The sequence below is a fragment of the Canis lupus genome, chromosome 12 (genome assembly GCF_003254725.2).
Source record: "Canis lupus dingo isolate Sandy chromosome 12, ASM325472v2, whole genome shotgun sequence".
Lineage (NCBI taxonomy): Eukaryota > Metazoa > Chordata > Mammalia > Carnivora > Canidae > Canis > Canis lupus.
Genome location: NC_064254.1, coordinates 4666518 through 4689622, shown reverse-complemented (window position 1 = coordinate 4689622; position 23105 = coordinate 4666518). Strand labels below are relative to the sequence as shown.

Genomic DNA, 23105 nt, shown 5'->3' with positions numbered 1-23105 from the left:
ATGCTTTCAGAGCAAATCGTTAAGAAGGGAAATGTCATGAAAGTTCTGTCCCGGGCACACTTCCCCTACTCAAAAAACAGCCCTGATAGGGCAGAAGTGAGTGGTGTCACACAATGCCGCACAGAACATGAATAAATGAACTGGACAACTCTGGCACCTTCCCCTTGCAGAATGGTTCACCAGGAAAGATGCCCCCTGTCACCAAGTAGGGTGAGTGGTGGTGGTGTCTGTTGGTTTTCCACAAATACCCAGAGTTAATAGGAAGGCATACCTGTTTTGTTTTGTTTTTTAAGATTTTATTTGAGAGAAAGTAAGTGCACACAAGCAGAAGGATGGGGAGGGGGAGAAGCGGACTCCCCACTGAGCAGGAAGCCCAGACTGGGGGCTCTATCCCAGGACCCTGGGATAATGACCTGAGTCTAAGGCAGACACTTAGCCAACTGAGCCACCCAGGTGCCCCAAACCCCTGCTTTTTAATAAATTATCATCCAAGTCAGAACACAGAGGGTTGTAACATATACTTGAGTGCAAAATATATTTTTTTAATGATTATTTATTTGAGAGAGAGCGAGTGCACAAGCACAGAGGGAAAGGGAGAAGCAGATTCCTTGCTGAGCAAAGAGCCAGATGCAGGGCTCAATCCCAGGACCCTGAGATCATGACTTGAGCCAAAGGCAAACACTTAACCAACTGAGCCATCCAGGCGCCCCTGTGCAAGATATTCATGCTGAGCACACAGGTCATCTCAGGGCTCCAGAAGCATCATTCATCTACTCTTGGTCTGCTCTGACCCTACTGAGGCCTTTCAGAAAGTTTCTGTCCCCATCACCTGATGAAAAAGTGACAAAGAGTGAGCCCAAAGGTCAGCAGCCCTGGGAAATAAAGCTCATCCAGCCCCCTCAGCCCAGGAAGCACCCCCCAAGTGGCCTCTCTGCATCCTGGAGCAGGAAGGCACCTGACACTTGGGATGGCCAGCCTCAGCCTTTATCCCCAGACAAGGGGTCAGGGGATGGTGCTGAGGGCAAAAGTATTCTTCAGGCAGCTGGTGGGGGAGCTCCAGGAGTGTGGTCTCTTGGTGGATGGTCAGGGGCCCAGATGTCTCAGGGCGGCCTGCAGGGACTTCCTCAGGAAAGTGGTATTGAGCTCTAGGGCTGTGGCCAGGCCCAGCCTCTGGATCTCAGTGATCTGGGGAGAAGGAAGAATCATATCAGGACTCCAGCAGCTGATCCTTCCCCTTTCCCCTCTGCCCATGTCCCTGTTTAGGAAGGAGAGAGGAATCCAGGACACAAGGACAATGGAGGAGATATCTAAATGCATTACTTCATGATTATGCAAGGTCTTTGTATTCAAGTGGACCTGGGACCAAATATGAACTATACAACTATACTAACTTACTAAGTCAGCTGCATTAATAACATTAATAACACTTGACAATGATTGGGTGCTTACTATGTAGCAACACTTTATAAACATAACTTCATGTAATCTGCACAACCCTCCCATTTTAGAGATGAGAAAACTGAGGGACAGAGATACTCTACTGTGGCTGCCACATTTCTTCGGGGCCACACTATATCTTCCCTGACCTTTTGCTACAGCCTCCTGACAGGTCTCTGCCCTATATCTTCTCTCCGATTCCCACTCCTTACAGATGCCAGAGGCTTCTTTCTAAAATGCAAATCTGACCAAGTCACCCCAGCTTCAGCTGGGCCCTGGGGTAACTATAAATGTCTCATATTGGATGCCCTTCCTCCAGGATCTACAGGGTCTCCAGAGGATCCAGGATTCTCCTGAAATTGTGCATAACATGTGTTCAGATTTTTCATTTTTCTTGGAGGATCTATAGCTTTCATTAAATCATCAAATGGGCCTGTGACTCCCCCAAAAAGGTAGGGACACTTGACCTTCAAGATAAAGTCCACGATCCTCCTCATAACCTAGAGGGTCTTCCATATGATGATGGCACGGCCTGGCCACGTCATCCTAGGCAGGTCACTTTAACCTCTCTGGATCTCAATTTCCTCATCTATAAAATGGAGCTGTTAATAGTATCTTCTCATTGGGCTAACACCTGAAATAAACTAGCAAGGCCACATAAGCAAAGGGCTTTAAACAGTGCCTAAGGGATCCCTGGGTGGCGCAGCGGTTTGGCGCCTGCCTTTGGCCCAGGGCGCGATCCTGGAGACCCGGGATCGAATCCCACATCAGGCTCCCGGTGCATGGAGCCTGCTTCTCCCTCTGCCTGTGTCTCTGTGCCTCTCTCTCTCTCTGTGACTATCATAAATAAATAAAAATTAAAAAAAAAAAAAAATAAACAGTGCCTAAGACATAGCAGAGGCTCTGCAATATTACCTCGCGGTGTTTTAACTCTGACCTAGAACCTCACCCCTACCATCATCCACTCTCATGTTTTCAGGCCGAAGCTACCATCTGTAGATCCCCCTGGATGCTCACAGTTTATACTATTTCCTTTGCCTGAAATGTCCTTTCCTCAGTCTTGGCCCTTGACCACTACTCACCCTTTCAGAATTGAGAAGCCTGTCCCAACCACAAACAAGGTTTAGTTGCTTCCTCCACCACCACCACCACCACCAAAAGCACCCTCCGCCCCCACCTCTCATCTTTCCAGATGTGATGCCGATCTGGTTATCATCTCTCCTACCTCACTAGCCTGGCACTGGTGGAGAATGTCAAGTCAAGGACAGGAACTGTGCTATGGTCACTGTCGATTCCCCAGTGCCTCACTCACCATCTGGCCCACGGCAGTGTTGCCTGCATTAACGACCTCCTAGCAGTCTCATTCCCCACTCTGAAGCTTGAACTTGTAGTTTCCCTGGCTAACATTCAGGGTGTCTTCCCTGGCCAACATCTAGATGTACACCCTCGTGGGCACACTCAGAGCAGCAGGACCAGCCCTCATGGCCCTTCCAGTACTCACACTGGCCTGATACTTGGTCATCACTGTCAGCATGAGCTTGGCATAGGCCATGGAAGTGGTGGCTGCTGGCCCCTCTCTACAGAGCTTCTCCATCAACACACTGAACTTCTCGGGAGTTATCTCCACCTGCACACATTGGAAGACGGGACAACAGAGTAAGAAAGGGCTCCAGATTCAATTTCAAACTCTACCACTTCCAGCCTAGGTAACCCCAGGCAGGTCACATAACCAAACTGAAGCCTCAGTTTCTGCATCTGTAAAATGGGGCTCATGACATCTAACGCTAAAGATGATGAAAAATATTAAATGAGATAATGCACATAAAGCCTGGCATATACATCTCAGCCCTGTTTGGAGTCCCAGGGGGTACTGCCAGCATAACAATAGTTGTCCTTAATAATTTAATAAATACTTATCATGCACAGGGCACTGTTCTGAGCACTTACACTAATTATCCATTTCAACATCACCCTGGCCTTGTGTGGCAGGTATGATCATCATTCTCCTTTTGCAGATGGGGAGACTGAGGCATAAAAAGGTTAGGTCAACCACCTAAGTTATAAACAAATGAGGCAAAACTTTAGGTAGTGATATGGAAACATTGCCAAAATATACTGCTAGGTTAAAAAAGCAAAGTACAGAGCACTGAGCTTGGTATGTTGCCATCCATGAAAAAAGTAGAGAAAAAGTAGGGGCATGTGGCTGGCACAGTTGGTTGAGCATCCGACTCTTGGTTTCGGCTCAGTTATGATCTTAGGGTCAGGAGATTGAGCCCCAAGTCAGGCTCCCACACTCAGCAGAGTTTGCTTGGAGTTTCTCTTTACCTCTGACTCCCCACCCCCTGCTACTGCCCCATGCTGTCTCTAAAATAAATAAATGTTGGGGCACCTGGGTGGCTCAGTCAGTTAAGTGTCTGCCTTTGGGTCGGGTAATGATCTCAGGGTCCTGGGATCAAGCTCCACATCAGGCTCCCCGCTCAGTGAGGAGTCTGTTTCTCCTTCTGCCATTTCCCCTTCTTCTGCTCTCTCTCTCTCTCAAATAAATTAATTAAATATTTTTAAAAATAAAGAAAAGAAATAAATCTTAAAAAAAAAAGCAGGGAAAAAGTAAACTTAAACATGTGTCCTTGTACATAAAAGCACCTCTGGGAGGGTTCCCCTGAAACTAGTAACAGTGATGAGCCCTGGAGAGGGGAACCTAGATGGATGGTTCACTGTATCCTTTGAGCTTGAAAACTTGTGAACATAGGAATCTATGATGTACTCAACAATAAAAGAAAATTCACACACACACATCAAAAGGTCCCTCCCCAAGGCCACGCAGCTAGTAGGTAGCAGAGCCAGGATGTACAGTGTGGTCAGCTTTCTGCTCTCAGCTTTTTAAGCCCCAGGACTCACCCACCGTGTAACATACCTTGCTGTGGGGCAGCTGCTCTGCTCGCCACCCCTGGAGGGATCAGCAACCCGGGAGGCCCATGCCTGTCCATAGCATTGGACTACCCTTCAAGGCAGTCTGCTCACCTGCTGTTCCAGGAGTGACTGCAACACCAAGAAAGTCTCCTCCTTCCAGGGCAGCTCTAAGATCTGTCTGCAAAAAGCACAGGCCCCGCTGAGAACAGTGCACGCCTGGGTACCTACTGTTCCTACCTTAAGGCAGGGCAAGGCCCTGGGGACAGCCTAGATCCCCAGCCAACAGAGGAAATAGTCAGAGCCCCCTGATGCTGGCAGCAGCCAGCCACTACTCGGTGCTAGGAAGGCTACAATACAAGACTCCTGGAGAGGATAACAGAGGATCTGATGTGAAGTGTATAAGGTTCCCTAAAAAATGAGCAGGAGTGAAGAGTGCCTCTTGAGTACAAAAGGTGAGGGTGACCCAGGGAAGAGGATGATGGTGCAGTGAGATATCTACAAGGCTTTCCAGAAAGGGCAGCCTTCCCTGCAGAGCCCAATCCACGGGGAGGCCCACTCCAGCAGTGCTTCCCAAGCTACAGCGCCATCTTCCACTTGTGTGGAGAGGCAGTGTGTCACACAGAAGAAGTGTGGCTTCTTGGGTGCTGGGCCTTGAATCTGATCCCAGGCTTTAATACTTGCTGGCTGTGTGACCTTTGTCCCATGTCCCTTAGCAGCTCTGAGCTTTAGGTTTTCTGTCTCTAATAGCACCCACCTGACAGCACTGCATGAGCACTTCCTGAGAAAATGAATCTAAAGCACAGAGAAGGGAGCAGCCTGGGTGGCTCAGAGGTTTAGCCTGCCTTTGGCCCAGGGTGTGATCCTGGGGACCCAGGATCAAGTCCCACATCAGGCTCCCTGCATGGAGCCTGCTTCTCCCTCTGCCTCTCTCTCTCTCTCTCTCTCTGTGTCTCTCATGAATAAATACATTCTTTAAAAAATAAATAAAGCACAGAGAAAGGACTCGGTAAGTGGTGGCTGACATTTAAACAACTGTTCCCTTCTCGTGTGAGAGTTAGTGTTTATTTTATTTTTAAAAAAAATATTTTATTTATTTGACAGAGAGGGGGAGCAGTAGGCAGAGGGAGAGGGAGAAGCAGGCTCCCCACTGATCAGGGAGCCTGACATGGGACCTGATCCCAGGACCCTAGGATCATGACCTGAGTAGAAGGCAGATGCTTAACCTATTGAGCCACCCAGGTGCCCCAGAGAGTTAGCATTTATATTTCATGTTAGTGTCAATTGGGTCTTAGCTACTCATTTGTTTCTACATGGCTGGATCTTGACTCCCCAGTTTTAATACCCAAATTTAACACAAATTTAATAACAATTTTTGAGCACTTACTGTGCTGATGTCTATATGCATTATCACATTTAACATCTAGAAAAATCCTAGAGTGAATATTATGCCCATTTTTCATATGAGGAAACAGAAGACTCAGAGAGATGGAGAAACCTGTCTGAATTCACACAAGGCAAGGCTGGGATTTAAAATCCTGTCTTCCCGGATCCACAGCCAGTGCCTTAACCACTGTGCCATGTTCCAGCTACGCTGTGAACAGCTCAAGTGTGGACCACCAGCCCCTTCTCTGTGTCCCCCCAGGCATCTGGCCTGGAATGCTGGAAGAACCTGGGGCTTGGGCAGGGTCACAGAGTGGCAACTGTGGCGGGGAGGCACAAAGCCCGGCTCAGGCAACAGCGAGAGGGGCCTCCGCTGTGCCGCCACCTGTCTTTCAGGTACAGGGCCTGGTATCCAGGCAGCTCCAACTCCAGAATGCCAAGAGCAGGCTTGGCCAGTGGGAGGGGGTAGGGGCGGGGACAGCATGGAGGCGTGTACACTCACCCCAGCATCAGAACCTGTGCGTCTGGCTCCAGGGCCTCTTCCTTCATAAGGCAACACAGTAACTCTGTTTGAGCTGGACCTGGGAAGGGGACAACAGGGCGGGAAGTCTGGGGAAAAATGGCAGGAGAGGATAGAACACAATGCCTGGCTCATTACAGGGGAGCATAGTCAGGGAAGCAAGGCAGCCTTATTGACTGAATACACAACTGCCAGGGCCCCCCAGGAGTGAAGGGTGGTGGGAAGAGAAAGGGCAGAGCTACTGGGCCCAGGGCTGGTTCCAGAATTACCTGTTCCCGGGGCCTGGAGCACAGGGCCAAGGAGGGCTCTGCAGACAGGATAGGCATACTTGGCACAGAAGGCGGTCAGCGCAGTCATGAGCAGGCGGGAGGCTGAGGAAGTCAGGGAGAGAATCTACAGCCAATGGGGAAGGAAATATTAATTAATTCATTTCTTCCTTCCTTGAATGAATGTTTGTCAGACACATATTTCAGACGGTGATACATGTTACAAAGAAAACACAAAAGTTCGGGACACCTGGGTGGCTCAGCAGTTGAGCATCTGCCTTCGGCTCGGGATCTGATCCCAGAGTCCCAGGATCAAGTCCAACGTTGGGTTTCCTGCGTGGAGCCTGCTTCTCCCTCTGCCTGTGTCTCTGCCTCTCTCTGTGTGTCTCTCATGAATAAATAAATAAAATCTTAAAAAAAAAAAAAAAGAACTTTTGTGTTTTGTTTTTAAAGATTTTATTTATTTATTTATTCATGAGACACACAGAGAGAGGCAGAGACACAGGTGGAAGGAGAAGCAGTCTCCATGCAGGGAGCCGGGCATGGGAATCGATCCTCGGACTCCGGGATCATGCCCTAAGCCAAAGGCAGATGCTCAACTGCTGAGCCACCCAGGTGTCCCATACAAAAGTTCTTTTATCTAGAACTCACATGGATTCACCCATTGGAAATGACACAGAGCTCCCAAATCCCTTCAGCTCCTGGAAGGATCTGGAGCTCAAGAGAGAGGAATTAGATGGCATGTGGATAGATGGCCTGGAGGTCCATGCCCTCCGCCTGCCCCAGGCTGCCTCTGAGAGTCCAGATGCCTTACAAGGTGGGGAACCCCCTCTCCCAAGCACCACCCTTCTGAGGGCTCAGATGCTCTTCCCCATAGTCCCTACCATGCCAGGTGTATCACAATGCCACCTACCCGTCTAAGAAAGAGGCTCTTGGTCAGAACAGTAGCATTGCTGAGGCTGAGATCTGGGGAAAGGGACAGAAGCCAGGTGCAGAGCTGCAGGAGAGCTGGATCGGAGAGCTGTGGGAGCTGCAGCTGGGCACACAGCAGGTCCACCTACCAAGCAGGAGAGGCCACAGACACACTCAGTCTGCCTCTGCTAGGCTGTCTCAAGCCAACTGGGAAGCAGAATGAGTAAGGCAAGGACACTCCCAAGGTAACGTAAGGCAGGGAGAGCTGCCCTATGAGGAGGATCCAAGGTCTAAAGCACAAAGGATGACCTTTACCCAAGAGACCACAGAACCCAACAAAATCCGCTCCCCAAATTCCCACACAAGGCAAGGAAACACAGACCTAAATGGAACAAGGCTGGGGAGAGGGGATGTACCCTCAGGGCCAGGCAGTCTTCCTGGACTCACCTGGCTGGGACTGCATTCATGGAGAAGCTGTAGCTCAACCGGCAGGGCACCCTCCAACCCCTGGAAAAGGCAAATCTCATGTCCCGGCTCTGACAAGTCAGAGACCACCCCTTGGTCTGGCAGAGTGGGGGGTGAGGAGCCTGGACACTACCAGAGGAGAAGGACTTGTCTGGGGTTAGATGACATATCTGTCCTTGGGCCAAGAGAAGCCCTTGCAGTGATTGTCTTCAGACCTTCACTCTGACCCCCATTGTCCAAACAGCCTGTGCTTCCCTGGGCCTGGCTAAGGTCTAGACAGAAAGTGGAAGGGCGATGGTGAGCAGGGGCCAGTTACCTCCCCCAACGTCTTGAGCAGCTGCTGCAGTCTGGGAACCTGGTCCTGCAGAGAAAAGCCCAGTCACTGCCAAGTCCCTGTCAACACAGTGTGGTCCCGGGGCCCAGTCCTAGCCCCCTCCCCCGAGAAGGCTCCAGATCAGTGGGAGCTAATGGGCAAGGATGATTCAAGAGAGTCAAGAAAGCGAAGCCTAAACCTTGAGAGGAGCTTAAGAACTCAAAGTATAGTAGACAAGGCCCGTGGTAACCCAGCTGTCTAGACTTGTCCCCTCTGCACTCATCCTAATGGGGGTAGACCCAGGGCTTAGGTTGGGAAGACAGGCTGGATGCTGGCATGATTCCACACCCTCTGTGCAGAGGAGCTTCTCTTCTTGCCTGGCATCCTTTAACCTCATGTTGTAGATTAGGGCCAAAGGTTTCCCCCTCCACTAACTCTTCCCACCTCCTGCTTGGGAGTCCATGGAGCAGAAACTATATTCCCTGAACCCCACACCCCTACCCCTGCTCCATAGACTTGTTACCCCAGTTGGGAAATAGTCTCCCACCGAGCCCTCACCTGGATAAACCCCCCACTCCTGGAGGATCACTCTAAACCCAGCCTCCCCATTCTAGTACCTGGACAGGTTTGGGCAACTCCAAACACTCAGGTAGGTCCTTAGCAGCCTCCAGACTCTGACCAGCCTCACTGGGCTTGGCCCTGACACTCTGGTTCTTAATGGGTAGGGCATCTCCTCCATCTGCCAGGGGTTCCAAAGATTCAGGTTCACATCTCTCCTCCTCCTGACCTTCTTCCTCTTCCCCTTCCAAACATCGGAACTTTTTGGGGGCACACTCGCCCTCAGGACTGGTAGGTCCTTCCTCTCGCCCCTTTCTGCGTTTCCCAGGTTGCTGAGCGTCCCTGTCCTCCTTGTCCTCCTCTTCTTCCTCTTCAGGCTCTGGAACCTGGAGCAACTTCAGCCTCCTGCCTCCCTGGCCCAGCCGCCTACACAGGCCTTGGAGCCGTCCCTGGCAGCTCTTAGACAGCACAGACACGCCCTCAGTCGATACCCCACCGTTCAAATCCCTCCGCAGCAATTCCCCCAGGACCCAGAGCCAGGCATCAGGGTCAGGGCTTTGGTTTTGTTGTGCAATCTGCAGCACAGGGAGTAGTCCATTTTCAGGCAACAATGGCCGAACAGCCATCAGCAGGGACATCAGATTCCTCTGGCATAACGGGGGCAAGCGCAGCAGCAGTGGCTTCCTGGGCAGAAGGACAAGCAGTTAAGAATATCTTGCTGGAAGGAGCACAGGGAAGACTGGGTAAAGCTGGGTGGCAATGGACAGACAGGGTGGCTAGGAGGCAGTACCCTTAGGTCAGGGTGGATGGAAGGGGTCAGCAGGAGAGCCATTCATTTTTATTTTTTTTAAGATTTTATTTATTTATTCATGAGAGACAGAGAGAGAGAGAGAGAGAGAGAGAGAGAGAGGCAGAGACACAGGCAGAGGGAGAAGCAGGCTCCATGCAGGGAGCCCGACGTGGGACTCAATCCCAGGTCTCCAGGATCAGGCCCTGGGTTGAAGGTGGCACTAAACCGCCGAGCCACCAGGGCTGCCCAGGAGAGTCATTCAAAAGGCATTCATCGAGCATGTATTTTTTGTTGTGGTGGTTAAGCCAGTTTGAGTTCATTTTACTATTCCTAAACAGCCAAAAGTTCTCTGAACAATTCAAATTTTTTTTAACAATTCTTTTTTTAATTGAGCATGTATTCATATATTTTGGGCTAGGTTCTGTTTTTTGACGTGTCCTATTTTGGCTCAAAAAAATCCACATTGAGGGGTACCTGGGTGGCTCAGTGGTTGAGCAGCTGCCTTCAACTCAGGTAGTGATCCTGGGGTCCTGGATAAAGTCCCATATCAGGCTCCTCCCAGGGAACCTGCATCTCCCTCTGCCTAGGTCTCTGCCTCTCTCTCTGTCTCTCATGAATAAATAAAATCTTAAAAAAAAAATCCACATTGAAACCTACTCTATAAAAGATCCATGCTTGTTTTACATAAAAAAAACTCCCTTCCCAAACTTTGCATAAAAATAATCCTTCAGGGATCCCTGGGTGGCTCAGCGGTTTAGCGCCTGACTTTGGCCCAGGGCATGATTCTGGAGACCCGGGATTGAATCCGGGCATGGAGCCTGCTTCTCCCTCCTCCTGTGTCTCTGCCTCTCTTTCTATGTCTATCATAAATAATAAATAAATCTTTAAAAAAAAAATCCTTCAGGGGCGCCTGGTTGGTTCAGTATGTGACTCTGTTTTGTGTGTGTGTGTATGTGTGTGTGTTTAAGAGTTTAATTATTTATTTAAAGTAAACTCTACACCCAATACAGGGCTCAAACTCAGGACCCTGAGATTATGAATCACACACTCCACCGACTGAGCCAGCCAGGCAAACCTGGAGTATGTGACTCGTGATTTCAAGGTCATGAGTTCAAGCTCCACATGGGGGGGGGGGGGGTGGAAGCTTACTTAAAAAGATTAAAAAAGGGGCAGTCGGGATCCCTGGGTGGCGCAGCGGTTTAGCGCCTGCCTTTGGCCCAGGGCGCGATCCTGGAGACTCGGAATCGAATCCCACATCGGGCTCCCGGTACATGGAGCCTGCTTCTCCCTCTGCCTTTGTCTCTGGCGCTCTCTCTCTCTCTGTCTCTCAGTCTTTCATGAATAAATAAATAAATAAAATCTTAAAAAAAAAAAAAAAAAAAGAATCCCACATCAGGCTCCCGGTGCATGGAGCCTGCTTCTCCCTCTGCCTGTGTCTCTGCCTCTCTCTCTCTCTCTCTCTCTGTGACTATCATAAATAAATAAAAATTTTTAAAAAAAAAAAAGGGGCAGTCTGGGTGGCTCAGAGGTTTAGCGTTGCCTTCAGTCCAGGGCCTGATCCTGGAGACTCGGGATCGAGTCCCACGTCGGGCTCCCTGCATGGGGGCTGCTTCTCCCTCTGCCTGTGTCTCTGCCTCTCTCTCTCTGTGTGTCTCTCATGAATAAATAACTAAAATCTTAAAAAAAAAAAAAAAGATAGATTAAGGCCCAAAATAAAAATAGTAATATTCCAGGATGTGATGCAGCGCTTACTCTGCAGCCCTGTACTCCCCTTAGCAATCCCCTGGAACTTACAAGGTCACATCTAGCTCTGACATTCCTGTCACCTGAGTTCCTGAGAGGCAGAGGCAGTCTCCTTCCTCCATGTCCCAGTACCCAGCACAGCGTCAGTCCATAGCAGGCAACGGGTACACATTTACTGAATGAATTAACTCTCTGAGGATAAGTCCAGAGATAAGCAAGGGCTACTTTGGACAGAGCAATGTAGCTGTCTGTCATGCACAAATCCAGATGCTGTGTGACCTGAGGCTTACTGGTGTGGCAAGCAAGTCATGGGTACACCAAGCCCACCTGGCATCACACCTCTGCTCCTCTCTATGTGATTCCTCAGGGCTGCTTGTCATTACATACAAGGGGCATCTGGGATGTATGAAAGAGAAAAAAATATTTGACTTTGATTTCTTCGTGAAAAACACTAAGTGAGAGAGAAAACTAAGGTAAAAGTTCAAAAGATGGTCAATTTCTGGTAGAGGATATTTAGAAGCACAGAGCTGGGGGAAAACCCTACTTCAAAGGCTCTTAACTTTTTGTGTGCATGAATCCCCTTATCAGAGTGTTAAATGCAGAAAATAAAATACACGGGATTATGAAAGAAACCAATTATACTGAAATAAAGTTCTAACCAGGGACCCCAAATTAAGTTCCCCTCCTCTTATTCTGTCCAGAAAAAGCCAGACAGCTGAATATGTTTATGGCCTCCAATTTGGGGATGCAGAAAGCTCCCCTGACCCATTTCTTTCTTTCTTTCTTTCTTTCTTTCTTTCTTTCTTTCTTTCTTTCTTTCTTTCTTTCTTTCTTTCTTTCTTTCTTTCTTTCTTTCTTTCTTTCTTTCTTTCTTTCTTTCTTTCTTTTCTTTCTTTCTTTCTTTCTTTCTTTCTTTCTTTCTTTCTTTCTTTCTTTCTTCTTTCTTTCTTTCTTTCTTTCTTTCTTTCTTTCTTTCTTTTTTAAAGATTTATTTATTTATTTATTCATGAGAGACACAGAGAGAGAGAGAGAGAGAGAGGCAGAGGGAGAAACAGGTTCCATGCAGGGAGCCCAACGTGGGACTGGATCCCGGGTCCCCAGGATCATGCCCTGGGCTGAAGGCAGGCGCTAAACCGCTGAGCCACCCAGGGATCCCCCTTTTTTTTTTTTTTTTTTTAAGTAGGCTCCATGCCCAGCCTGGAGTTCACTGTGGGACTTAAACTCAGGACGCTGAGATGGAGACCCTGAGATCAAGACCTGAGCAGAGATCAAGAGCCCTAAGCTCAACTGACTAGCCACCCAGGGGCCCCTCTCCTGACCCATTTCTCAAAACAAATTCAAAGTAGGGTGTGTGAAGACAATATTAGAATTTCCACTTCTACTTATCTAAAACATGAGAAATTAAGTATTACAAATATTTAATGTATGGAATGGCCCTTCATAGTCCAGTCTCCAGCCTAATTCTGAGAGGAGCATCTGAGTGCAAAGACGGCTCTTCAGCCCCCTAGAGGCTGAAGGGGACACTTCTGTCACTTTTTCTACTTCCAGTATTTTGGTTACTTAGGATAATTAAATGAATTTATGGATACTGAATTATGTTCTCTAACAAAACCAACCTCACTAAATGGACACACAGCTTATAAAGATGACCGAAAAGGAACTGAATACCAGTAAGGGAAGCCCATCAAATAAGAAAATGGCAGAGCTGACCCTTCTGCTCCTAGCAGAAATTCAGTCACATAGAGGCAAAAAAGAAACAGGAAAGAAACAGGAAAGAAGAAAGAAAGAAAAGAAAAAAAAGAAAGAAAAAGAAAGAAAGAAAGAAAAGAAAAGTTAAGTTCAAAGTCACCTCAAAAACTGTAAATTATCAAGAACACCATCCTTAAGAAAAGTGATTTTGCCCTAAAATGTATACTGCGCTTTGAAAATTTGACATCATAAAGCCACTCCTTCAGACTCCTTCAGCCACTCCTTCTGTCACCACAGCTTAAATTTCTTCTTTTTGGGACACCTGGGTGGCTCAGTGGTTTAGCGCCTGCCTTCGGCTCAGGGCGTGATCCTGGAGACCCGGGATCGAGTCCCGCATCGTGCTCCCTGTATGGAGCCTGCTTCTCCCTCTGCCTGCGTCTCTGCCTGTCTGTGACTCTTATGAATAAATAAATAAAATATTTTTAAAAATCAATTTCTACTTTTGTATACTTTACAACGTACGTATTTTTACTCCCGTGTACACTAGAGGTATGAGTGCGATTGCCTTGGAGCGGGAAGCATGCGGTCAGATCCTTAGAGTCCACCGGCTTCCAGCTCCTCATCCACGCGCAGGCTGCAGGCTGGCGGCTCCCGCCGCACCCAGGCGGTCCTCCACCAAGGCCCGTGGGATGCGCTCCTCCTCCCGGGGTGCGCGGCAGGGATGCCGGGCTGCGGGCCTCGATCTCCTCATCTAGAAAGTGGGTGGCGCCACCCCCCGCCTCACGGCCGGAACGCGGCGCTCCGCGAGCAGGCGACTTACAGCTCCAGGCGACAGTCCGGGCCCTCCACGACGGGCTCCTCCCGGCACAGCGCCTCGAGGATGCGGCCCCAACCGAAGGGCTCCCCGCCGCGACTGGCCAGCGCCCGCAGCAGCCCCAGGCCGCGCCGCGCTCCGTCCGGCCCCGCCTGCAGCGCCCGCAGCAGGAGCTGGGCGGGGGCCTCCAGCTGTGCCCAGGGCGCCGAGTCTGCGCCCTCCGCCGGAGCGGGTGCCGCCCCCGAGACCGCCATGCCCGGAGCCGCCGCCGCTCTGGTTCCTGACCTCGGTCTCGAGGACCCGGGAAAGGGCGCAGGACGCCAGCGCCTGCCCTGACGCGGCGACGAGCCTCTTCCGGCACCTGCCACCTGCGGGCCTGAGGGCTCCGCGGCCGAGAGCCAGCCGGATTCCCGCGCGGCCTCAGAAAGGCACGAAGGAGGCGTGGCTAGGGGCGGGGCCGGACGTGAAGCGAGGGGCGAGAGCAGGCCGGAAGGGGCGGGGCCACAAACGGTCCTGACCATAGAGGCGGAGGAACGGAGTGAAGGGGCGGGACGAAGGCCGAGGGAGATCCGCGGGTGGGGCGGGGCCACTGTGGGGGCGGGGCCACAACGAGGGGGTTTGCTTGTGGGCGGGGCCACGCTGGAGATGGTGGGGCGGGGCGGGGCGGGGCGGGGCGGGGCGGGGCTCGGTGGAGGGACGTATTAACCCTCACCTTTGTTCCTCTCCTGCTCTCTGAAGTGAGGCCGGGGAAGGAGTGCAGAAAGGATGTCAGGGATCCTGTTGTTCGGGAGCCAAGCATCATTTAATCTTAGCTGATGTCCATGTTATGCGCATCATGGATTTTTTTTTTCCGCATCATGGATTTTAAGATAAGATTTTTTTTTAATTTATTTTTTATTGGTGTTCAATTTACTAACATACAGAATAACCCCCAGTGCCCATCACCCATTCACCCCCACCCCCCGCCCTCCTCCCCTTCCACCACCCCTAGTTCGTTTCCCAGAGTTAGCAGTCTTTACGTTCTGTCTCCCTTTCTGATATTTCCCACACATTTCTTCTCCCTTCCCTTATATTCCCTTTCACTATTATTTATATTCCCCACATGAATGAGAACATATAATGTTTGTCCTTCGACTGACTTACTTCACTCAGCATAATACCCTCCAGAAGATAAGATTTTTTTAATGTATTTATTCTTGAGAGACCCAGAGAGAGGCAGAGACATAGGCAGAGGGAGACGTTTATTCTGACGTGGGACTCGATCCCAGAACTCCAGGATCACGACCTGAGCCAAAGACAGATGCTCAACCACTGAGCCATCCACATGCCCCCTTGCAATAAGATTTAGTCACAGTTTACCACCCCACATTGACATCACCTCTTCCACAGGCCATCAACTGTCATCACCAGGTTTCAGTCCTCTCCAGAAATATTTGATACACTATGCCTGAGAATAGGTTGGTAAAACACTCTATGGCCAAAGGCTTTGCTGAGAACTTCCTCCCCAAGTCCAAGAAGCCAACTTGTCTTGTGTTGTTTATAAGGGCCCAGGAGGACTCTACCTCCCAAGGTTTCAGTGTAAAGAAATCTGCTGGAGAAGGCAAGCTTCTAGTGAAGTGGGGGGAGAAGAGGAATCACTGCAGAAGATAAGAATATATAGAGAGGGGAGAAGAGCCCCCCCCCCAGGATCCATCAACCCTACTTTGGGTTCCAGTCTGCATTTACCATTCTCCCAACTTCTGCAGCTACACACATTCATTCATTCAATAAATTTTTACTGATCACCTAGGGTTGGGGACTCAGGGAGCAAAACAAAGTGACCCTCCTCATTGTTGCTGACGCTCTAGAGAGGAGAGACAACTAATAAGTTAACGATAGAATGTTTGATTGTTATTAGTGCTTTCAAGAAGAATACAGCAAGGAAGCGAGACACAGTGAGGTAATCTTTAAGTAGGTAGTCAGGCGAGATGAACTGAAGAAGATAAGGAGGCAAAACAGATAGACATCTGTGGGGAGGTCATTTCAGGCAGAGGAAAGAGCACATGCAAAGGCCCTGAGACATAAGTGTGGCTGGAGCAGAATGTACTTCCTGGGGAGTAATCAGAGAAGAGGTCAGAGAGGTAACTGGGCCAGCTCTTGTGAAACCTTGATGCAATACTTTGGTTTTCACTCTAAATAGTATGTAAGCCAAAGGAATATCTTGTTCGTTTTTAAGTAATCTCTACATCCAATGTGGGGCTTGAACTCATGACCCTGAGATCAAGAGTTGCATGCTCTACCAACTGAGCCAGCCAGGCGCCCCTGAACAGTATGATAAGTCATAGGAATGTTTTGAGCTGGATCTGATTTCCATTGCAGCCAAATTTTTTTTTCCCCAAAATAATTTTAAGGTAGCTAGGGTCTGATCCTGGAGACCTGGGGTCGAGTCCCACGTCGGGCTCCCTGCGTGGAGCCTGCTTCTCCCTCTGCCTATGTCTCTGTCTCTCTCTCTCTGTGTCTCTCATGAATAAATAAATAGAATCTTAAAAAAAAAAAAAAAAGAATAACTGGGACCTAGTAAGAGTTCTGAACTCCAGAAGGCCATGGCCAGGGCACAGTCCATGAAGAACACTTCGTCTTCCTGCTGTTCTGTGCCTCCTAGGAACACTGTTGGGCCCTGGGAGTAGAGAAAGAAATCAATGAAAATCCATCAGCTTCATCCCCATTACCCCAGGAACAAGAGAGTCAAGGCTGACACGTAAGGTCGGGCAGGTTGTACATAGCACAAAGATGCCGCATCTTAGCAGACACCATTATCATTATGGACATCATGTATGGGTTTTACATTTATCACAGACATTTATGATAAACATGACCAGCAGCCTCCCTGTCCCATATGCCTGCTGTTACCACCTCACTCCCAGAGGTCAGCTGCGTACTCTCAGTCCAGCGAGGATCAGAGGTGAGGGCTTTATCTGGTAGCTGGTGCAGATAAATACAATCAGACTTGAAGGGGCAGCAGCCATTCCCTTGCTTGAAGAATCAGCATCGGATCTGGCTATGAGAGGGCAGAAGGAGAGAAGACCATTGCCTTCAAGCCCCGTTGCTCCAGGAACAAGGAAAACTCAAGGCTGGCATGTAAGGTTGGATAGGTTGTACATAACACAAAAGGCACTACTCCTACTCAGCCACCACTGGGATCACTGCATAGATTTTACTACATTTATTACAACTATTTTCCAGAAGATGGCAGTGAAGTGTCTTAAGGGATGCCTTTCTCTAAGTCCCACAAGGTCTATTTGGGCCAGCAGAGTGACCCTGGGAATCTGTTTCCTTCTTTGAACTGAGTTTTTTTTTTTTTGCTTTAGTTTTAGTTTTAAAGATTTTATTCATGAGAGACAGAGAGAGGCAGAGACATAGGTAAAGGGAGAAGCAGGCTCCCTGAGGGGAGCCTGATGCGGGACCCCATCCCAGGAATCCTAGGACCTGAACCAAAGGCAGACGCTCAACCACTGAGCCACCCAGGTGCCTGTGAACTAAGTTTTAATAATACCAGCAAAGGAGATAATCCCAAAATGTGTCTCTATAACCAAGTTAGAACAATGTCCAGTTCTGAAGAGAGGGTTTAGGATTTGCTAATTTCTAGCTAATGAAATTAGGAAGTTCTCCACAACCGAAATTTCAGCTTTTCACTCTGTGAAAGGTCAGGTACAGGAGAGGTTTGTGGGCAACCTGTGATCAGCTTACATAGGACCAGCTTCCTTCTTGCAGAGAAAGATGGATGAGAGGGAGAAAGAAAAGGATACAGTGTTAATAGCCTTTTCTCTGCATTATCACTGCCTGCTCAACATCTTTGAGTCTCGCCCTCTTCCTGGAATCCCAGTGTGAATGCAGGATCCCACTGATCCACCAAGCTGGAAGTCTGGGAATCCCTCTAAATGACCAGCCCTTTCTCTTCCTCCTCCTCCTATTTACCCGAACCTCGCGTCAGTGAGGACCTGCCCATTAGACAGCCTACAAACCCCACACTCAACCTGTTCACATTCCCCATCAGCCTCTCTGCTCATGTGACAATGCCAGTTCTGTGGCCACCTATGCTGAAAATATTAGTCATCTTATTTTTTTTAAGATTTCATTTATTTGGGATCCCTGGGTGGCGCAGCGGTTTGGCGCCTGCCTTTGGCCCAGGGCGCGATCCTGGAGACCCGGGATCGAATCCCACGTCGGGCTCCCGTGCATGGAGCCTGCTTCTCCCTCTGCCTATGTCTCTGCCTCTCTCTCTCTCTCTCTGTGACTATCCTAAATAAATAAATAAAATATTTAAAAAAAAAAAGATTTCATTTATTTGAGAGAGAGCGAGCAGGAGAGAGAGCACAGACAGAGGGAGGGGGCGAGGGAGAGGGCGAGGAAGAGGGAGAAGCAGGCTCCCCCACCGAGCAGGGAGCTGGATGCAGTGCTGGATCCCAGGGCTCCGGGATCATGACTTGAGCCGAAGGCAGACGCTAAACCACTGAGCCACCCCAGGATCCCATGCCCCATCTTTTTAAAATAAAGTTATTGCAGAAGTTTTAATTTTATTTTTTAAAAGAGTTTAAAAATTAATTTGACAGAGAGAGAGGAAGAGAGAGTGCCCAAACAAGCAGGGAGAGAGCCAGGTAGAGGGAGAGGTACAAGGAGGCTCACCGCTGATGGAGGAGCCCGATGCAGGGCTCAATCCCTGACCTGAGCTGAAGGCAGTCACTTAACCAACTGAGCCACCCAGGTGCCCTTATTGCATTGGTTTTAAAGAGCTATTACAAAGATAGTAACTTCTCATTCTCTTAAGGTTGCTTTCTTCTCTTTTAAATATTTGATTCATTTGTCCTGAGCAACATTGAAAAGAGATCGACTTGCTCCCCAAGTTTTCCTCATGGGTAAAACAGCAGAGGTCCTAGGGCCCTGAATGAATATGCCTTTTCCAAGCTGAGTGACCAGGCACACTCGCTAATGTCTCTCATTGTGCATCCTCACTGGTGAAATGGCAGGTGATAATATTTACCTTTAGGGTAGTGGTTGAGAATTAAGAGATGATGCATGCAGGATACCTGACAACAGAATAGGTGCTTAATAAAGAATATCACTTAGTGATACTAATAATAAGGTACTGGAGCAAAGTGATGCTGTTTGCAGCACCAGAAGCCAGGTAACAACAAAAACAGACTTACTTTCTCCTCCCTGAACTAAGCGCCAGCTAGTTATTTGGCATCCCATATTCTTAACTCTTTAGTGCTGGGAAGAGGACTAGCCATTAACAGCTGAGCCAGTCTTCGACTTGATGTGAGTGAAGGATACTTGGTGAGCCAAATACACCAAGCAAACCACAAGTTTCCATCATAAGCAAGGCTATTAGTTTCAGAGATGCCCCTGTTCCAAGCATTCCTCTTCCTCCTCCTCCATCCTCTTATTCACCTGGGACTGTCACTCTCCTGGCTGAGATGAACCCTATGGGACTTGATGGAGTTCACATCGCTCTGGCCAGCAAGAGACAAGAGGGAGGCTAGAGCCAGACTTGACCATGGCCTTAAGCTTGCGTCTCCTGGGGCCGCCCCCTCCAGCTGGCGGCTAGTTAATCACTGGCTCTGGGCTCTCATCTGGGCTCCATTCCCACTCCCCCTCGCGCTCCTCTGTACCTTGGGGGCTGGAAGTCTGCAAACTACATTCCCTAGCCTCCCTTGAGGTGCTTTTTTTCAACGGGAGGTCCAGGCAGCCGACTGGAAGACAGGAGGGAGGAGGTCCCCAGGGCAGAGCGGCGGTGGTGGTCCAGGCCACCCAGCAGCCCTAGGTGTCGTGTGCAAGGACTCCGGTTCTACGGTCACGCCGGACAGTGGCTTTGGGCTCCTGGTTTCTGCAGTGTCCGTGGGTATCCTATGGCTGCTAGATGATCCCATTGCCCACACGGCCCTGGGAGTGACGGTGTCTGCCCAGTTACTAATGTCTGGATGACCTCAGTTTCCCCCTTTTTGTTCTTTCAGGCCTTTCAATCCTTTTGTCACTATTTCCCATACTAAATCCCCCATTTTGAAATGTGTTGGGGTGTCTGTTTTCCTGGCTGGACGAGCACTGAAACCCATCTTGAGGTTGCCTCACCAGCTGCCGAGGGCTGGGCTCTCGGGGAGCCTCTACGAGCATGGCCCCCCTGGAAGCAGAGGAGAAAACCGGGGTGTTGGCCAAGGAAAGGCTGGGTCTCACGTGCAGGGACTGCTTCCTCCAGGGCCCTCCTCACCCCGGCCTGGTTTGTGCCACGGCACCAAGGGCACGCGTACCTGTTCTCCCCCTCGTGCCACAGATGCTCCGCGCGGGGTAGGGCAGTGTCTTCTCGGTCCTCCACCCTCGCTGACTGAGAAGTGCTGAGCAGCCAGGTGGCGGGGGAGCCCGATCAACCCTCCTGGCCTGTGCCCCAAAGTCTCCTTCGCGCGGCCCCGTTTCCCCCTTCGTGCACTATAGGGGCAGGGGGACAAGTCCCATCAGCCCCCAGGAAGAACATGCAGGAAACCGAGGCAGCCTCAATCGAGTCTTAAATATTTAATTCCCATTTATTTAAAGTTCTGTCAGTCTGTGTACACTATTTATATTAAAAACACAGGAAGCTGGGACTCCTAGCAAAAATATACATTTCAGTTTTGGAGATTGTGTTCAGACACTGAAAAGAGCTAGATCCTCAGCACCAGGCCTGGGTGCGGGAGGGGGTGTGGGGGGGTCAGGCACAGCATCTTTCCCTTCACAGCGCTGGCTCAGAGGGAGCACCCCAACCCCAATCCTTGGTCAGCTGAGGGTGGGGGCAGGTGAGGGAAGAGTCTCGTCCATAGAGAATGATCCCAGGGCACGGAAGGTGGGGGGAGATGGACAGGACCCAGGAAGCCTGGGCTCTAACCTCAGGTCTTCCCCACCTTTCTCAGAGACCCTCCCCAGTCCCTCATCCCTCCAGGCCAGTTTCCTTCCTGGAGAAGCAGGCTGTGGGGGGGCTCTCTGCCTTCCTGCTCAGACACAGCATCCAAGTTGGGCTTTGGTCCCTCCTCTGAGGCCGGGTACTTCACCTGGGAGGAGGGGAAGGGTAGAGGCAAGGGCCAGAGGAGCCGTCCTGGGCCTGGCAAGATCCTCTGGGCCTGGCAAGATCCTCGGTCACCAGAAGCTGTGTGGGGTGAGTTCCAGGTGGTTGGCGGGGCTGAATACAGGGGAGGGGAGCACAGAACTGCGGGGACAAAGGGATGTCACACCGGGTGGGATCAGTTTATTCCTGGCATGCCCTCCATGAGCAGGTTCTGGGCTGGTTCAACAGGGCACCCCTGCCCGCTCGCTCACCTGTAGGCCCGGCTGGCCCATCTACCTCAGGGAAAGGAGGGTGAGGGTGAGGGGAGAGGAACAGGTAAAGTGATTCAGTGCTTGCTTGTGCTGGAGTGGCAGCTCCAGGGAGTGTTGGGTGGGGTGTGTGTGGGGGTGTGTGTGTGTGCATGAGCTTTTGGCTGTGCTCCTGTTTGGAGCCGAGGCCAAGCCCTGGCACTGGGTGAAGAAATAGGAGCTGTGGTTGGTGGCTGCTGCAGGGTGGTGGGAGAGGGGCTGCCGACGACCCCAACACCTGGGGTCAGAATTAAGTATGCTGCTTGCTGTCTTTCCTGCCAGCCTCTGCCTCTCTTGAGGCTTGCTCCTCTTCGGTGGGGGGCCCCAGGAGGGAAGCCCACCTCCTTCCAGGCTGGAGGTGTCCCCCAGCGGCCAGCGCAGGGGACCATTAATGACACTGGCCTGGAAGACTGGTAAAAGAACAGAGAGGGTGTTGGTATTGGTGGGGCTGGGGCGTGCTGCTGGAGAGGGGTTGCAGAGGGGAGGGTGGCAACAGTGTGGGGGAGGTGTTCCGGCCCTCAAGGCAGGGCCCCGGTGACTTGGGGGGCTGTGACTGCAGTCAGCCCCAGGAAGCCGGGCCCAGAGAGCTTAGTGTTTCTTTGGCTGGCCCAAGTCCTTTGCTGTGAAGACAGAAGCAAGGCCCCTACCCTTGCAGGTAAAATGTTCATACAGAGGGAAGGCCCATTCCCCCCCTGCTCCTGGGGGACAGGGGATGAGGCGGACGAAAGCAGAGGACCCGTTTCATGCTGCTGGTGAAGTAACACAAACTGTCTCACAGAGAGAAAGAGGGGCACACAAAGGGATGGGGAGACACAGAGGGAAGGTGAGAGAAGGCGAGGGAGGAAGGAAGGTGGAAACCCATAGAAAGGGAGAGAGAGAGCGCGCAAAGAAATGAGAAAAGAAAGAGGGTCTGAGAAAGAGGCGGATGGAAAAGGTGGGGGTAGGGGAAGGCAGGGAACAAGTGGCCGTGTGTCTGCGCACAGGACTGATCCCATGGCTCGGGGGTTATTCCACAGAAAGTCCTGGCTCTGTCCGTTCACCCCTGGAGGCCCCGGGCGCACACCCTTAGTACATGTCCTTGTAGATCTCCTGGAGCAGGGGGTGCAGCGAGGTCTCCGTCTCGGTCTTCTTGATGCGCTGCATCATCTGCGCGTGCTCGGTGACCAACTGCCGCAGGTCGGCCATCTTCTGCAGCAGCTTGGGGAAGAGGTACTGGGCGTAGGGGTGGTTGGCCTGCAGGTGGAACTCGAGGGCACGCAGGATGGTGTCCTGGATGGCCTCCACCTGGGGCACGTTTATGAGGCCTGGTCGGTCTGTGGGGACACAGGGTAGAGGTTGTGGGAGGGAGCAGGGGAGCTCCCCTATCTCTACCTCTACCCCGTGTGGGTGACCTGGCCCAGGGAGCAGCAGCCCTACTGATGTGACAGACCAAGCCCTGTCCCGTCAGTGACTGTTCCACAGAGTATTCTAGTCCCTCCACCCCTGGTCCTGGCCTGTCTCCTTCGTTTTGTTTTTCCTGCTGAGAAAGGCAGTATGACCTCATGGTTAAGAGACTCACTGCCTAGATCCAATTCCCATCCCTACGACAGACCAGTGACAAGGCTGTGGGTAGGCCACTCAGCCTCTCTGACCTCAGTTTGTGCATCTGTAAAATGGGGTGATGCATCCACTGTGTTGAGTGGGATCAAATGAGTTATAATCTAGGAAAAGGAACCAGAACAGTGCCTGGTGTGAAGTAAGCTCTATGGCACTGTCAGCATGATGATTATTCTATTTATTGTACCAGAATCTGAAAAACGCGGGTAAAATATGGAGAACTTCTCCACCATCAGAAATCATCCCCATTAACATGCTGGCATATTTCTTTTCAGTCTTTTTTCTGTCTCCTCTCCATCTATAAGAGGGATCTGGTCCTCCATGTGGTTGGTGCCTCGGAGGTTGCACTGCCATCCTCA

At 50.6% G+C, this 23105-nt stretch overlaps 2 protein-coding genes across 10 annotated transcripts in view; both read right to left on the bottom strand.

The window, feature by feature from the left end:
• Positions 1 to 535: 535 nt before the first annotated feature.
• FANCE (FA complementation group E) lies at positions 536 to 14217 on the bottom strand. Of its 3 annotated transcripts, XR_003124655.3 has the most exons (11): positions 13804 to 14217; positions 8821 to 9445; positions 8207 to 8251; positions 7873 to 7932; positions 7427 to 7570; positions 6517 to 6640; positions 6230 to 6308; positions 4459 to 4525; positions 2939 to 3064; positions 956 to 1185; positions 536 to 829 (listed from the first exon to the last, which is right to left on the bottom strand). XR_003124655.3 is itself a non-coding variant. In XM_025418542.3 (10 exons), exons 1-10 carry the CDS (start codon positions 14049 to 14051, stop codon positions 1084 to 1086), a joined length of 1620 nt encoding a protein of 539 aa, XP_025274327.3. In that variant the 5' UTR covers positions 14052 to 14217; the 3' UTR covers positions 536 to 1083. The 3 variants fall into 3 exon arrangements, 2 of the variants coding, with proteins under 2 accessions (XP_025274327.3, XP_025274328.3); XM_025418542.3 differs by having other exon boundaries at positions 536 to 1185; XM_025418543.3 differs by lacking the exon at positions 13804 to 14217 and adding an exon at positions 11622 to 12096 and having other exon boundaries at positions 536 to 1185.
• Positions 14218 to 20322: 6105 nt separating this feature from the next.
• PPARD (peroxisome proliferator activated receptor delta) overlaps positions 20323 to 23105 on the bottom strand; it is an 87765-nt gene continuing 84982 nt past the window's right edge. For all 7 annotated transcript variants that reach the window (XM_025418541.3, XM_049092055.1, XM_035697598.2 and 4 more), the window contains one exon: positions 20323 to 22463. In XM_025418541.3, the coding sequence (XP_025274326.1) occupies positions 22216 to 22463 (248 nt within the window). In that variant the 3' untranslated portion in view covers positions 20323 to 22215. The remainder of the gene's footprint in view (positions 22464 to 23105) is intronic.

Coding starts and splice junctions, on each gene's coding strand:
- FANCE (XM_025418542.3), bottom strand. CDS start 14,051: ATGGCGGTCTCGGGGGCGGCACCCGCTCCGGCGGAGGGCGCAGACTCG. Junction 6,309..6,516: donor GCTCCAGGCCCCGGGAACAG/GTAATTCTGGAA, acceptor TCCCCTTCCCAG/GTCCAGCTCAAACAGAGTTA. Junction 3,065..4,458: donor AGTCACTCCTGGAACAGCAG/GTGAGCAGACTG, acceptor CAATGTGTGCAG/GTGGAGATAACTCCCGAGAA.